We start from the raw sequence: 17,500 nt of genomic DNA, 5'->3' as shown, positions 1-17,500 counted from the left end.
TAGCCAATAGTCCCAGATCAACTACACACTAAGATGAATGTGTATAGCCGTAGTCCCAGATCAAGGCTGAGACTACCAAGACCACACTCGAGGACTACACTTTGGCTACACTGAAGGACTATACCCAGGGACCACTCCCAAGGACCACACACTCTACGGGCTCAACGGAGTAGCCGCCGACTTACAGTAAACGCGAAAAGTGGTCCGAAAAACAAGACTACGAGAGAGAGAGAGAGAGAGAGAGAGAGAGAGAGAGAGAGAGAGTTACCATTAGTTAGCTTTATCAGCTTGGCATTAATTTATTTGTTTGTTTGTTCGTGTATCTGGTTATCTGTGCATCTATTTATGTATTCATTATCCACCTAAGTCTCTTTTTAACATATCAGTCTATACATATTTTTATCCATCTTTCGGTGTGTATGTCCGTCTGTCCGAGTATCTGTCTAACTGTCTATTTATGTTTGTGTCTGTTGTTACGGAACAGAGAAAGATAATGTACACTTTAAGTGAGAATACGAAGAGTCACCACTGTCCCGTAAAGTTCCAGGTTCAAAACAAAAGAGCTAGGTAAAATTACAAGTCAAAGTTTAATGCTCAAATTAACAACAAAACATTCAGGACTCATAAGGATAATGTAATGGCAAAAACAGGTTAAATATATGGTTAACTGCAATAGCCTCTATTAACACGAAATTAGCAAGAGTAAATTTATCTAAGTCAGCCCTGATAAAATGAGATACCAGATAATACTCAGTGAATGCCAGATAAATAATTACAGATACAAACTATTATCAAAAATGACTGACAAAGAACCCCACACGAATCACAAAAACTTCACTAGGCCTACAAATTAAACTTATGCTATACAGTACAAGAAAAAATGCAACAACAGTTATACTCAAATTACAGACAGCTGCTAGATGGTTGGAGATTTCTTGAGCACTCACAATAATAATATCTGTACAGGGGAGGACAGAGATGTGAACAAAATGAGGAGCAGATCTAAGTGGCCATGATGCAGAGACTGAGCTCATTATATAGGGGCTGGCAGAGCTTGATACAACTTGTAAGAGGGACGCGCAAATGAAGCCATGGGGACAGAGAGCTGAAAATCCCGCAAAGTATAACAGAGAGAACGACTTACTCTACTATAACGGTAGAAGGGGGGGACTGAGGCCGAACACGCTCGTGATCAAACATGCAGCAACTGTGCGTTAAAATTACACAAAGGATGATGAAATCATAGGCTATGTAACACCTCCCCACAAAGAAAAAGTAATTTACAAAGGAAATTTCTTATTACTCTAAAACAATCTGTCTAAAGTCTAGATAAGCAATCTGCAATAACATTTTCTTTCCCCTTGACATGTTGTATGTCTAATGAATACTCCTGAAGAAGTAGACTCCATCTTGTCAATCTCTGATTTTTATCTTTAAACTTACTAAGGAATTTCAGTGGGTTATGATCGGTATAAATGACTATGGGGTCAAAACCAGAACACAAATAAAATGAAAAATGCTGTAAACCCAAAATCAAGGCCAAAAGCTCTTTCTCAATAGTTGAGTAGTTCTTTTGAGGTGGAGTGAACTTCTTACTGTAATAAGATACAGGATGTTCAATACCCTGATCATCCTCTTGCAGCAAAACAGCCCCAGCTCCTGTATCACTTGCATCAACAGCCATCTTAAAAGGCTTAGCAAAATTTGGAGTAGCGAGCACTGGCTGACTTAATAGAATAGCTTTAAGTTTGTTGAAAGAGGATTCACAGTTATCGGTCCAGACAAATTCAACTCCCTTTTTCAGTAGGTCTGTAAGTGGTGATACAAGAATAGAAAAGTTAAGAACAAATCTCCTGTAATAACCTACCATTCCCAAAAATCTTTGTAGCTCTTTCCTACTTTTAGGTCTGGGAAGATCACTTATAACCTGAACCTTAGCTCCTGGTGGTGCAACATGTCCATCACCAATTACATACCCAAGGTACTGAACTTTAGCTTGACCAAACGCACACTTTGATAAATTAGCTACAAGATTAGCATGAACTAAACGGTCAAGAAATTTACTGACATGGCATAGGTGATCTTTCCAGTTGTCACTGAAGATTAATACATCATCAATATAAACAACACACCCTGCCAAACCCTCTGTTACAACATTCATGAGCTTCTGAAATGTGGCTGGTGAATTCTTCATACCATACGGCATTACAGAACATGCAAAAGCCTTTCCTAGTGTTACAAAACATGAGATCTCCCTAGCACGTTCAGTCATAGGTACTTGCCAGTATCCCTTTAACAAATCAAACTTACTTACGTACCTAGCCTTTCCGATCTTGTCTATGCAATCTTCCACACGAGGGAGAGGGTAAGTGTCTGTTTTGGTTATCTGATTAACACGTCTGTAGTCGATGCAAAGCCTCTGTGACCCACCTGGCTTAGGGACTAGAGTGACAGGAGAACTCCACTCGCTCTGACAGGGCTCAATCATCTTGTGGTCCAACAGGTAGCCAAGCTCCTTCTGGATGAGAGGAACTTTCACTGGGTTCACACGGTAAGGAGGCAATTTAATTGGCTTTGCGTCTCCAACATCGACATCATGCATCAACACAGTGGTTCTTCCTGGAGTGGCACGGAACACTTGCGGGTACTCCTGCAGTAATGCCGAAAACTCCTGCCTTTCCTTGGGTGGTAGATGAGAAAGCTTAGTCTGGAGATCATTCATGATATCAGGATTCTTCCCCAAACTATCACTCAGGCTCATACTGCATGGGAGAGCTTCACTTGCAGACTCGGGTGGAGCAGCTACAGTGCAGACTGGATTATTTTCGTCCCGCCTGTGATATAACTTTAGCATGTTGATGTGACATAGTTGCTTGCTCTTTCTACGATCTGGTGTGGCGATGACATAGCTGACATCACTGAGTTTCTTCTCCACGAAATAAGGACCACTAAACTTGGCTTGAAGAGGTTGCCCATGAACTGGTAGCAGAATCAAAACCTGATCTCCTGGCTGAAAGTGGCGTAACCTGTACTTCTTATCATACCAAGTCTTCATCTTCTCCTGAGCAGCTCCTAAATTCTCTCTCGCCAGCTGTAAAGCAGTGGACAGCCGTTCTTTGAACTTCATCACATACTCCAGCAGGTTGACGTCATCTTCCTCCGACAGCCAGCATTCCTTGAGTAGCTTAAGGGGTCCTCTTACTTCATGGCCAAACAGTAGTTCAAAAGGTGAGAAGCCCAGTGATTCATTTGGAGATTCTCTTGCAGCAAACACAACGAATGGAAGACCTTTATCCCAGTCTTTCTGATGTTCCAAACAGTATTTCTTGAGCATCGATTTGAGTGTTTGATGATATCTCTCCAACGCTCCTTGGGTCTGGGGATGGTAAGCTGAAGACGTGATCTGGGTGATGCCCAACTCTTTCAGAGACTGCTTGAAAACGTTTGACATGAAATTACTTCCCCGGTCTGACTGTACCTCCTTGGGCAGACCAAACTCTGTGAAGAACCCCAGCATTTCCTTAACCACGTTCTTTGCTGAGACACTTCTAAGTGGAATGGCTTCAGGATAACGAGCAGCCATATCAATCATGGTCAACACACAAGAAAATCCTGAAGAAGTCTTAGGAAGAGGGCCCACAATATCCACCAACACACGGGTGAAAGGCGCCTCAAAAGGAGGAATGGGAACTAGAGGTGCAACCTCTTCGGTCTGATTACACTTCCCCACAACTTGACAGGTGTGACAAGACTTACAATACCAGGAAACATCCCTGAAGATACCTGGCCAGTAGAAGTGTTTCAAAATGCGTGCCACAGTCTTCCTCACTCCAAGGTGTCCTGCCAAACTGGTATCATGAGCCACTCTAATGATATCCTGCCTACAAACACGAGGGATGACAACTTGATGTACAACCTCCCATTCACAGTCGGCTGATGCTGCTGGGGGTCTCCACTTCCTCATAAGTACTCCTGACTTTACATAATAACAAGTAGAAGCACCGGCTGACTCTTCTTCACTGTAAGCAGAGTTAGCTAGACCTTTCAACTCAGGGTCAGCAACCTGCAACTCAACCAACTCTTGACGAGACAAATTATCAACACTACGGGGTACTGCCTCATCTGGTGAGTGGTCCAAATTAGCGAGAAAAGAGTCAGCTAAGATAACATCATCATCATCATTATCCTCTGAATCACCAGTAACTTTAGACTTAGCCCTAGTGACAGCACATGCAGGGAACACATCAGGGACATCACAATCCTGGGACGCAGCCACTGGCTCACCAGACAACTGAGGAGCTGGACACACTTGACTTCCACCAATATCATTTCCAAGTAAGAAAGTTACACCTGACATTGGGAGTGTCTCAACCAACCCAACCATAACGGAACCATTAACAAAACCAGACTCTAAATTCACTCTGCACAGAGGGACAGAGAAGTAATTATTCCCTACACCTTGTAAGATTACAGTTTCATCAGAGGAATTAGCATTAGAGCCTAGAACACTGGTCAGCATAAGGGATTGGCAAGCACCTGTATCACGATATATTTGAACTGATTTCCTGTCATTACTGTCCAGAGGACTGACAAAACCATCAGACAGGAAATTAGCACATGAACTCTTGAGAGTGTCACCCACGTTACTGCTCAAAAGAGGAGCTCCATCATGAGAATTTAAGTTACCCCTCAAAGCAGGTTCAATTAACTCAGTTAAAGAATTCTGGGAACTCTCAAGAGTGGACACTAGACCAATTGACTGAATATTTAAAGACTCCTTTTTGTTCACATCACGCTGTCTCCTGAAACATCTCTCCGTAGTATGACCAAGCTTACTACAATAAGTACATTTACTTTTCTGAAATCTAGAGGTGAAGCTGGTATTTACTTCCTGAGAAACATCATCCTTATTCTCTTTCCTGTTACCTGTACTCTGAGTAGAGGCAACGTACTTACTCTCAGCTTTCCCTTTTTCTCTAGAATATCTCTTGTGAGTGAGAACATACTCATCAGCTAAAACTGCAGCATCAGACAAATTATCTATTCTTTTCTCATCAAGATATAGGCTTACATCTTTACTAATACACCTTTTGAAATCCTCCAGCAAAATCATCTGCTTAAGTTTACCAAAATCAGAATCCACATTCTTAGAATTTAACCACTGCTCTAACAGATCTTCTTTGATTTTTGCATACTCAACATGGGATTGCTTATCTTGCTTATAAGTTGTCCTAAATTTTACTCTATAGGCTTCAGGAACAAGCTCATAGGCCTTAAGAATCAAGCTCTTAACTACATCATAATTATCAGACTGATCCTGAGGCAAAGATGCATAAGTTACTTGAGCTTTACCGGTGAGAACAGTTTGAAGGAGTACTGGCCAATACTCCTTAGGCCAATTAAAACCTGTAGCTACCCTCTCAAACAACTGAAAATACTTTGTTAAATCAGATTCATTAAAAGGAGGGACAAGTTTAACATTTTTAGCCACATCAAAATCATCAGAGCTAGATGATCCAGTTCCACCTTGTTTCATGCGATACTCATGGTCCGCCTGAATCCTAGCAATTTCAACTTGTGCCTCAGCCTCCTTAGCTTTTGCCTGAAATTCAGCCTCCTTAGCCTGTGCTTGAAATTCAGCTTCCTTCACACGAGCCTCCTGCAGGGCTAGCTGTAACTTAGCTAATTCAATCTGCGTTTGCTCATTTGGAGGAGTTACATTAAACAAGCTTTCATTAATCATGGCAACAATTTGATCTTTAGACTGATGAGAGCGAACAACAAATCCCAATTGTTGAGCAACAATCTTAAGTTCATTCTTTGTTCTGTTTTCTATATCACACACTGTTTGCACATTTGACAAAAAATCTTTGGCTTCATCAAGTGTAGTAATAGTAGACATAATTAATAAGTAACAGTCACAAAATATCAAGCAATATCCTTATGATAATATCCTGAATATCCTGATGAGAGGTCGCCAAATTTATGTTACGGAACAGAGAAAGATAATGTACACTTTAAGTGAGAATACGAAGAGTCACCACTGTCCCGTAAAGTTCCAGGTTCAAAACAAAAGAGCTAGGTAAAATTACAAGTCAAAGTTTAATGCTCAAATTAACAACAAAACATTCAGGACTCATAAGGATAATGTAATGGCAAAAACAGGTTAAATATATGGTTAACTGCAATAGCCTCTATTAACACGAAATTAGCAAGAGTAAATTTATCTAAGTCAGCCCTGATAAAATGAGATACCAGATAATACTCAGTGAATGCCAGATAAATAATTACAGATACAAACTATTATCAAAAATGACTGACAAAGAACCCCACACGAATCACAAAAACTTCACTAGGCCTACAAATTAAACTTATGCTATACAGTACAAGAAAAAATGCAACAACAGTTATACTCAAATTACAGACAGCTGCTAGATGGTTGGAGATTTCTTGAGCACTCACAATAATAATATCTGTACAGGGGAGGACAGAGATGTGAACAAAATGAGGAGCAGATCTAAGTGGCCATGATGCAGAGACTGAGCTCATTATATAGGGGCTGGCAGAGCTTGATACAACTTGTAAGAGGGACGCGCAAATGAAGCCATGGGGACAGAGAGCTGAAAATCCCGCAAAGTATAACAGAGAGAACGACTTACTCTACTATAACGGTAGAAGGGGGGGACTGAGGCCGAACACGCTCGTGATCAAACATGCAGCAACTGTGCGTTAAAATTACACAAAGGATGATGAAATCATAGGCTATGTAACACTGTTTATAAATCAATCAATCTATCCGTCTATTAACCTATCTATCTATCCATCAATCTATCTACAATATATATCAGTCTATATATCTATCTATCTGTCTATTTACAGTAAGTCCCGTTTCTTCAGTACTGGCATCTAAACTGTCAATATTTGCTGGTAACTCAGGAACTCCAAGGCTCCTAATCCAGTCGATAAAGGAAGCTCCCTAACACCTTTTCCTTAGCGAATTACTTTTGGATTGAGGGTAATATCCTTCTGCATTTGTGCAGACAAAGGCGATATGGGAAGGATTTACGGAACACTAAATAACAGTGTATGTGAGTCAGGTGGAGGGGGAGGGGATGGCCAAGGATGAGATGGAAGGATTGAGTGGAAACTACATGAGAGGGGAGGGGGCGAGGGGGGAGCAGGACAATGAAATGGCGGGGGATAGGGTGACATGGAGGCGATTTGTTTGTGGCCACCCCTTACGGCAATAGCTAGACAGAAAATAACAGTAAGATAGAATAAAATAAATCGCTCAGGAAAAGGCGTTAGGGAGTTTCCTGTGTCACCTGGAACCGGTGCCAGGTGAGAATTGATAGGCATAAGGTCATTACTACACTGATAAGGTCATTAAGAGGGTAATTACTGTCATTTATCACTATTTATAAGTTCAGTTTGTGGATGGCAATAAATGAACAGGAATAAATGTAATTAGTTAATAAATTGTGTATCATTATCCAGAGGCAATTATCAGATATTAAATGAGCTGAATTAAGTGTGTAAATAGGGTGTACTAAGTGTAATTTAGGTGTAGTAAGTGTCATTAAGGTACAATACTAGGTGTAACTAAAAGTAGTGTAATTGATGTGTAATAAGTGTAACTTATTTGGGGGAGGCGGTGGCTCAATCGGTAGAGAGGTGGCCTGCAGTCCTTAGGACCCAGGTTCGAATCCCGGCTGGGGCAGGGAACAGTTTAAGGATTTGAATTTCATAAAATCAGGCTTTACTGATCTACCAGATAACCCGCTGACATGTCGTAAAAATACCCCCGCTAATACCAATACACCAGTCCTGTATGAGACAGCCCTAGCATGTATTCAATATGGACGGTGGGTGTTAGCGCCGAAGTGGTGACATGTAGAGGTGTATGGTATGTAGGAGGACTGCTGGGCCTTGATAGCAGGCTGTGAAGCCTATGCTCAGAGTCAGACACATAAAAAAAAAAAAAAAAACTGAGGTGTAATAATAAGTAATTAAGATGCAATAAGTGTAATTATGGGGTAATGTAATTACTATATAATAAGTGTAATTAAAGTGTATTAGGTGTAATTAAGGTGTAATTAGTGAAATTAAAAGTAGAATCTATTATTAATTATTAATGTAAGGTGATAAATAGTTCAATAAATTCTGAGTTAACAGATTTTGTATAATCATCCATTGATGTAATTATCATTTATAGAAATGTAGAGCGATAAAGAGTATATATAATTAAGAATATGTTTAATAAATTGTGTATCATTTTCCACATGTAATTATCAGTTATGGAAATATAGAGTGATAAAGGAAGAGTATAATTAAGAATACATTAATAAATTGTGTATCATTATCCTTAAAGACAATTATCAGTTATTCAATATGAGGTTATGATGAGCTGATTAAAAGAACAGTTGATAAATTGCGTATCATTATCCTCAAAGGCAATTATCAGTTATATAATTAAGTTGATAAATGAAGTGTGTAATTAAGAGCAGAGATAATCAATTGCATATTATTATTATCCATAAAAGTAATGAAGAGTTTATTAAAGGTACAGTTAATAAATTGTGTATTATTATCCATACAAGATACTGATACACAATTAATAAATGTGATAAAAATATATGTCTATGCATGTACCTATCTATCTACTTTATTTGTCTGTGTCTATCTATCAATCAATCAATCTCTATGTAACCTCTCTATGTAATTTCTATATGTAATCTTTTATTTAATTTTATATGCACTTCTCTATGTAATTCTGTATGTATCTTCTCTATGTAATCTCTATATGTAATGCATCCTATTTGTAATTTTTTATATTCTAACTTCACTACTACAATTTTGCAACTAAATTTTCTATTGCTACTGCCTAACACTAGAATATGATGCTAGTCACGAAGAAGTGCTATGGAAAGGATGCAGTATTGTCTTATTCTGCCACTGAGATACATGAAACAAGTTACAAAAGGATGAAAATCTTAGACAAATTACGGTAGAGTAGGGTAGGGTAGGGTAGGTACAGTAGGGTAGGGTAAGGTAGGGTAGGCTTTGGGTTTGGGTAGGGCTGGGTAGGGTAGGGTAGGGTAGGGTAGGGTAGGGCAGGGGTATGGATATGGGTATGGATATGGATATGGGTAGGGTAGGGTAGAGGTATGGGTATGGATATGGATATGGGTAGGGTAGGGTAGGGCAGGGTAGGGTAGTGTATGGTCGGGTAGGGTACGGTAGGGTAGGGTAGGGTAGTAGGGTAGGGAAGGGTAGGGTAAGGTAGGGTAGGGTACGGTATGGGTATGGGTATGGATATAGATATGGATATGGGTAGGGTAGGGTAGGGGTATGGGTATGGGTATGGATATATACAGTATATGGATATGGGTAGGTAGAGTAGGGTAGGGTAGGGTAGGGTAGGGGTAGGGGGATGGGTATGAATATATATATGGATATGGGTAGGTAGGGTAGGGTAAGGTAGGGTAGGGTCGGGTAGGTTAAGGGTAAGGAAGGGTAGGGAAGGGTAGGTAATTCCCTTATACCGTTACTCCGACTGACATTTAATACTGTAAGGTCAGGGATAAATAGGTCAGGGAGATGGTATCAGGGGGGTCGGGTTGGGTTTAGTACACACACACACACACACACATTTGTATTTCTTATGCCCCACTCCCTTCGTCTCTCTACCTTCTTGCCTCTCTCTCTCTCTCTCTCTCTCTCTCTCTCTCAATTCTCCTCTAATATCATTCACAGTAAACATTGCTCTCCTCTCGTCCAGGACTTTCCTATCACCCTCCCTTCCCCATTCTCTCTCTCTCTCTCTCTCTCTCTCTCTCTCTCACACCATTTTCCCTCCCTATCAAGAGCGCACCCAGGAATTTTCTAATGGAGGGGGGGGGGGCGTAGTGAGGTGAGGTCAGGTAATCCGATAATAGACGAGTTTCCGGTCAAAATTTTTTTGAAGTTAGATATTTGTAAGGGTAAAAAATACGCAGAAAATAACTATATCAACCATTATTTCCAAAAAAAAAAAAAAAAAATGTGCAGAAACATGAGACAATAATAGATAAGGTAGCCGAAAAATCACGTGACTCTGAAACGGAGTCTGATTAGTTGTGACGTCACTACTCACACTGAGGCAGTCCTTTAGCCAGCATACATTGTGCTTATTTCTGACCTCTAAAAATGTCCTGTGACAAGAGGAATAATTGCTAATGTTTCGTTCCAATGTGTAAGTACACTGACAAAAGCACAGTAGGGAAATTATTCCTCTGTATACCAGCCAATAACAATACACGAAAGCAGCAATGGCTGGCTGCTCGTCGGAAGTTTCCAGTGCTGGAATGTAGTTTTTACTGTTGTGAAAATATTATATTCTTCACCATATAGGTTCATTCACACCAAATTATCTGAAATTCGGTAAAAAAAAAAACTATGCTTAATTTAACAATTAATAGAATACTAGGAGTCAGAGCGAAAACGTGCTAAGGTTAGAGGGTATTTCTCCTTTAGTTCGCCAACACGCCTTGATAAACTTCTATTTTGCACAGGTACTGATTTTAAAGTACAAATAAATGCATTTGTATGTTAAATTAATATTCATACACAGCAGAAGTCTGCCAAGGCAAGCTGTTGAGCTAAAGGAGAAACACTTCCGCTAATTTTAGCGCGTTTTCGCTGTGAATCCGGATTTTTTAAAAGGTAAAATTAAATACTAAAATTTGACCAGATTTCGGATAATTTGATGAGTATGAACCTCTATGGTGATAAAATCTATAACACTTACCAATTAAAAAGTGCCAATTCGGTGTTGATTCGGTAAATGACCGCCGATTCGGTATTTCGTCACACTCCCCTGAAGGTACACCCACGAAAAAAAAAAAAAATATTCGTTACCCTTGTGGTGTGATACAATATGACATAAGGACCAAGGGTTCTGAACTACTATCAGTACCAAATGAACACAGTTTCACTTTTACAAATCATTTCAGAGTTCATCGCACCCAGAGGTAACGATAATTTTTTTGGTGGGTGTACAGTACTTTACAATCAAGTTCAGAGTCACTGAAACTGTTTTTTTTTTTTTTTTCTTTTTCCGGAGAACTAATTATGAAGAGGTCTAATAGTAAATATTCATGAGCATTATACCATTATAAACTCATACAACTGATACTGTACAGCATACATTTAACACTTTCCACCTCTTGAGGTACGAGCACTGCTCGGGAATGGTGTAGCTGTAAGCTACTTCTGGTCGATTTCACCACATTTACTTACCTGACAGGTACCATCCATTTACACCATGAAAAGTATTCCTTCACAACATACCTAAAGGGGTTACTTTGGATCTACGGTGTCCATGTAGGTACAACTATTATCTCTGTTACTGGTAAAGTATTGTGTGATGGATTGGAGCTTCCTCTGCGGTATGAATACTGACGTCATCGCCAACATGGCGGCTGCTCCCTCCAGCCGCAAAGAATTAAAGTTATCACGTCTTGTTCTGTGCAAATGATAAATTAAATTAAAAAATACATATACCGTAAGTGTTTAAGTACATGGCAGAATGCACTGGCCATGTTTACCCAGAACCGGCAACACGTCTATTACTGGGAGGTCATATGCAGGTTTAGAGTCAGGGAGCTGCTGGTTCATGTGTTACTCTTTGTTTGTACTTGCCAATTTTTCATGTTTTGCTGTTATCGAAATAAATATATATAAATTTTTATTATTGCACCTTAATGACACTTATTACACCTAAATTATACTTAGTACATCCTATTTACACACTTAATTCAGCTCATTTAATAACTGATAATTGCCTCTGTGGAAAATGATACACAATTTATTAACTAATTACATTTATTCCTGTTCATTTATTGCCATCCACAAACTGAACTTATAAATAGTGATAAATGACTGTAATTACCCTCTTAATGACCTAATCAGAGTAGTAATTACCTTATGCCTCATCAATTCTCACCTACCTCCGGTGCCAGGTGACACAGGAAACTCCCTAACGCCTTTTCCTGAGCGATTTATTTTATTCTATCTTACTGTTACTTTCTATCTAGCTATTACCGTAAGGGGTGGTCACAAACAAATCGCCTCCATGTCACCCTATCCCCCGCCATTTCATTGTCCTGCTTCCAGCTCACCCCCCCCCTCTCATGTAGTCTCCACTCAATCCTTCCATCTCATCCTTGGCCTCCCCCTCCCTTTCCCCCCCCCCCATCCACCTCACTCACACACGCTGTTATTTTGTGTTACGTAAATCCTTCCCATACCGCCTTTGTCTGCGTAAGTGCAGAAAGATATTACCCTCTATCCAAAAATAATTCGCTAAGGAAAAGTTGTTAGGGAGCTTCCTTTGTCGACTGGATTAGGAGCCTTGGAGTTCCTGAGTTACCAGCAAATATTGACAGTTTAGATGCCAGTACTGAAGAAACGGGACTTACTGTAAATAGACAGATAGATAGATATATAGAGTGATAGATATTGTAGATAGATTGATGGATAGACAGACAGGTAAATAGACGGATAGATTGATTGATTTATAAACAGACACAAACATAAATAGACAGTTAGACAGATACGCGGACAGACGGACATACACACCGAAAGATGGATAAAAATATGTATAGATTGATATCTTAAAAAGAGACTTAGGTGGATAATGAATACATAAATAGATGCACAGACAACCAGATACACGAACAAACAAACAAATAAATTAATGCCAAGTTGATAAAGCTAACTAATGGTAACTCTCTCTCTCTCTCTCTCTCTCACTCTTGTATATAATGTAGATCACACACACACACACACACACACACACACACACACACACACACACACACACACACACACACACACACACACACACACACACACACATACACACACACACACACTGTACCATCAAGGAGGAATTCGAGGCAATCTGTATTCTTGGATGCAAGATTTTCTCATGAAAAGAGAAATGATAACAGTACTAAGGGGAAATTACTCATCATGGAAAGAAGTGACTAGTGGAGTACCACAGGGCTCAATGCTGGCACCAATCATGTTTTTAGTGTATGTAAATGATATAGACAGTAATACTGGAAATGAAAGCTATCTAAATATGTTTGCAGATGATGCAAAAATACAAAGGGGAATTACTAACACAGACTCTTGTAAAGAGCTACAAGAAGAATTAAATAAACTTCATGAATGGAGTAATACATGGCAAATGGAATTCAGTGTGGACAAGTGTCATGTAATCAAGTTTGGTAAAAGTGGAAAAAGACCTGATTGGGATTATACATTAGGAAGTAAAACCCTACACACATCAGAAAGAGAGAAGGACCTAGGTGTGATTGTCAATAAAGACTATCTCCGGCTGACCACATCAGTGAGAAGGTACGGAACATGCATACACTGCATGCCAATAAGAGAATAGCGTTCACATACATAAATGAAGACATGCTAAGAAAGATAATAACATCATTCATCAGACCAACCCTGGAGTATGCATCAGTAGTCTGGAGTCCTCATCTCAAAAAACACGTAGACGAGATTGAAAAAGTTCAAAGAGCCGCTACAAGATGGGTACCAAGCTTAAGGGATCTAAGATACGAAGAAAGACTAAATAAACTGAATCTACCAACACTACAGGAGAGAAGGAAAAGAGGTGACATGATTATGCTATATAAATGCATATCAGGGAAGGAGAAAATAGACATAAATGATTACTTAACGTATGGGGAAGCATCAGCAAGAGGACACTGCAAAAAACTGTATAAAAAGAGAGGTGATAAAGACGTAAGGAAATTTAGTTTCCCAAATAGAGCAATTAATCAGTAGAATGCACTACCGAATGAAATAGTGTGTGCCAAAACAATTCACAAATTTAAGGATATGTACGATAAATATGATTCAAGACACGGGACAGTACGAGCTTGACTCGTTTCCTGTAAAGATACAATTAGGTAAGAATAATTAGGCAATTAGGTAAGAACACACACACACACACACACACACACACACACACACACACACACACACACACACCGGGAGGTCCAATTATTACGCTGCTTTTCCACTCCCCCCGCCGATAGCTGTGTGTTGCAGGTACGGCGCTAATGCTAACCGTCCATATTGAATACATGCTACAGCCGCCTCATTCAGGATTGGGGTATCAGTATTACGGGGATGTTTAACCCTTCTTCCCATTCCCATCCGGCAGGGTCAGCCATTCTCTCTCTCTCTCTCTCTCTCTCTCTCTCTCTCTCTCTCCCGTAGTCTTGTTTTTCGGACTACTAGGCTACTTTTCACATTTATTGTAAGTCGGAGGCTACCCCCTTGAACCCGTAGAGTGTGTAGTCCTTGGGTGTAGTCCCTGGGTATAGTCCTTCAGTGTAGTCAAAGTGTAGTCCTCGAGTGTGGTCTTAGTAGTCTTAGCCTTGATCCGGGACTACGGCTATACACATTCATCTTAGTGTGTAGTTGATCTGGGACTATTGGCCAGAGGCGTCATTTTAATTTTCCCTAGGGGGGGCATAGGCTATTTAGGAGGGCCCCCTACTCCCACCTCCCCACATCGGTGGGGTGGCGAGCTAGCATTTTGAAGCAACATGCAAAAGCTATATTTAGGGAATTAAAGCAGTAAACAAATATATATACTGTATATACTGTATTTTTTAATTACACCGATTACTTCCTGACACACACACTAATGGATATTCTAGCATTGGCAAACGCTCGAACTTTTAACTCCGACTTCGAACCACAAAATAAAATAAAACCATGCTTTCGTGTACAATTCTATGTTTATTTTTTTTGTAAAGCATACATGTCACTTAAGTGTTTGTGACTTAGATTTTGTCATATAGATTTTGTAAAAAATAAAATTCTTACTTGGTTCTGATGTCACCCAGCCGCCCCCCTACCGTCTCCCTTTTCCTCAAGGTCTCACGGTGCCCCACCGTCCCCTTGAATCTATCCACCGACCACTTTGGGAACCACTGATCTAAATGAACTCTTAAGACTCCTACCTACAGGTATGTACTTCCTAAGATGAATAAAAGCTTTTAATGGTAGTCAGAATACAATAAAAAGGGCAGTTCGATACTGAAGTTAACTGAACAGTGGCCTAGGAACATATTTACGTTAACATCCTTTAATATACCCAGTAACTTACTGTGATTATTACACACACACACACACACACACACACACACACACACACACACACACACACACACACACACACACACACATGGTCCTGACGAAATTTCATGTTGGGTTCTACATGAATGTGCAGAAGAGTTAAGCAGACCATTGTATTTAATATTCAAGGAATCCTTAGGTCAAGGTAAATTACCTGATATTTGGAAGAAAGAAAACATTGTTCCCCTATTCAAGAAAGGAACAGACAAAATCCACTCAACTACCGACCAGTATCATTGACCAGTGTTGTAAGTAAGGTACTAGAAAAGCTGATAAGAAAAGTTCGGGTAAACCATCTAGAAGAACACAGTATTATAACATAAAGGCAGTTCGCTTTTAGAAAGGGAAAATCATGTGTTACTAATCTATTAAGCTTCTACGATAGAGTTACAGAAACATTACAGAAAAGAGAAGGATGGGTGGACAGTACCGATTTAGATTTCAAGAAAGCATTTGACAGAGTACCGCACTAAAGACTCTTATGGAAACAGTACCATCAAGGAGGTATCCAAGGCAATCAGCATTGTTGGATGCAGGATTTTCTCAGAAAAAGGGAAATGAGAATAGTATTAAGGGAAAATTACTCATCATGGAGGGAAGTGACTAGCAGAGTTCCACAGGGCTTAGTGTTGGCACCAATTACTTTTTAGTATATATGAATGACATAGACAGTAACATTGGAAACGGAAGGTATCTATGTTTGCGGATGTTGCAAAATACAAAAGAAAATTACTAACACAGATTTTTGCAAAGAGCTGCAAGAGGAATTAAGTAAGCTTCATAAATGGAGCAATAAATGGCAAATTTAATTTAATGTGGACAAGTGTCAGGTATTAAGCTTGGTAAAAGTGAGAAAAGACCACATTGGGATTATAAGTTAGGAAGATCAACCCTACACATCAGAAAAGGAGAAGGACCTGGGAGTGATTATCAATAACACGCTGTCTCCAGCTGACCACATCAGTGAGAAAGTACGGAACATGTATGCACTGCTTGCTAATATGAGAATAGCATTCACATACGCTAATGAAGATATGCTGAGAAAGATAAGAACATCATTCATCAGACCAACCCTGGAGTATCCATCAGTAGTCTGGAATCTTCATCTCAAAAAACACATAGATAAGATTGAAAAAGTACGAAGGGCAGCTACAAGACGGGTACCAAGCTTAAGGGATCTAAGCTACGAAGAAAGACTAGAAAAACTGAATCTGCCAATACTACAAGAGAGAAGGAAAAAGGAAAACATGATCATGCTATATAAAGGCATCTCAGGGAAAGAGAAAATAGACATAAATGAATATATAACCCATGAAGAAGCATCAGCAAGAGGATACTTCAAAAAATTACACAAAAAGAGAGGCGATAGAGACATAAAAAAATTCATTTTCCCAAATAGGGCAATTGATCAATGGAATGCACTACCGACTGAAATAGTGTGTGCCAAAACTATTCATAAATTTAAGGATATGTATGATAAGAAGAATGGTTTAATACACGGGACAGTACGAGCTTGACTCATTCCTGATTATTAAATAAGAACAATTAGGTAGATAAGAAACACACACACACACACACACACACACACACACACACACACACACACACACACACACACACACACACACACACACACACTCACACATAAGATATATTTCACTCAAAACGTACTGAGGCTAAATACAAATGATTTTCTTTTATTTCACGGTGTTAACCTTATATTTATTTTCATGAACTGTAGTTGATCTTGAGGCCCCCGTCAGAAAGCTTGGGGGGGGCGAGCTCCCCTCGCTGCCCCCCCAAATGACGCCCCTGCTATTGGCTACTCTCCTTTAACTCGTAGGCTACACCGTCTCTCGTAGTTTACACCCTCTCTCGTAGTCTACACCCTCTCCTGGTCGTCTGTGTAATCCTCGGGTGTAGTCTTTGGGTAGTCTGGGCTAGTCGTGGTCGCGGACTACTAAGTTTATCTCGTCAAACACAATGTGGTAGAGCATGGGGATCGTAAACCTGTGGAGAATAGAAGGTGTGTTAGTGTGTGTGTGTGTGTGTGTGTGTGTGTGTGTGTGTGTGTGTGTGTGTGTGTGTGTGAGAGAGAGAGAGAGAGAGAGAGAGATTAAGGTTTTTGTGTGTATGTGTGTGAGAGAGAGGGAGAGAGAGCTTAAGATTTGTGTGTGTGTATGTGTGTGTGTGTGTGTGTGTGTGTGTGTGTGTGTGTGTGTGTGTGTGTGTGTGTGTGTGTGTGTGTTTCATTATGGAGTCGAGAGGCTGTTTGGTCCTTACC

The 17,500-nt window shown here is 39.9% G+C and overlaps 1 protein-coding gene across 1 annotated transcript in view; it reads right to left on the bottom strand.

Annotated features, from left to right (window-relative positions):
* Positions 1-17,156: 17,156 nt before the first annotated feature.
* LOC145404913 (uncharacterized) overlaps positions 17,157-17,500 on the bottom strand; it is a 77,653-nt gene continuing 77,309 nt past the window's right edge. Inside the window, exon 6 of the mRNA XM_080276421.1 lies at positions 17,157-17,226. Within this exon, the coding sequence (XP_080132547.1) occupies positions 17,157-17,226 (70 nt within the window). The remainder of the gene's footprint in view (positions 17,227-17,500) is intronic.

This window comes from Coenobita brevimanus, chromosome 7, assembly GCF_032717465.1.
Source record: "Coenobita brevimanus isolate Jiangsu-jjx chromosome 7, ASM3271746v2, whole genome shotgun sequence".
In the NCBI taxonomy this organism is placed as follows: domain Eukaryota; kingdom Metazoa; phylum Arthropoda; class Malacostraca; order Decapoda; family Coenobitidae; genus Coenobita; species Coenobita brevimanus.
Note: the sequence above shows the minus strand (reverse complement) of the source record. Positions and strands in the feature narration are given on the sequence as shown.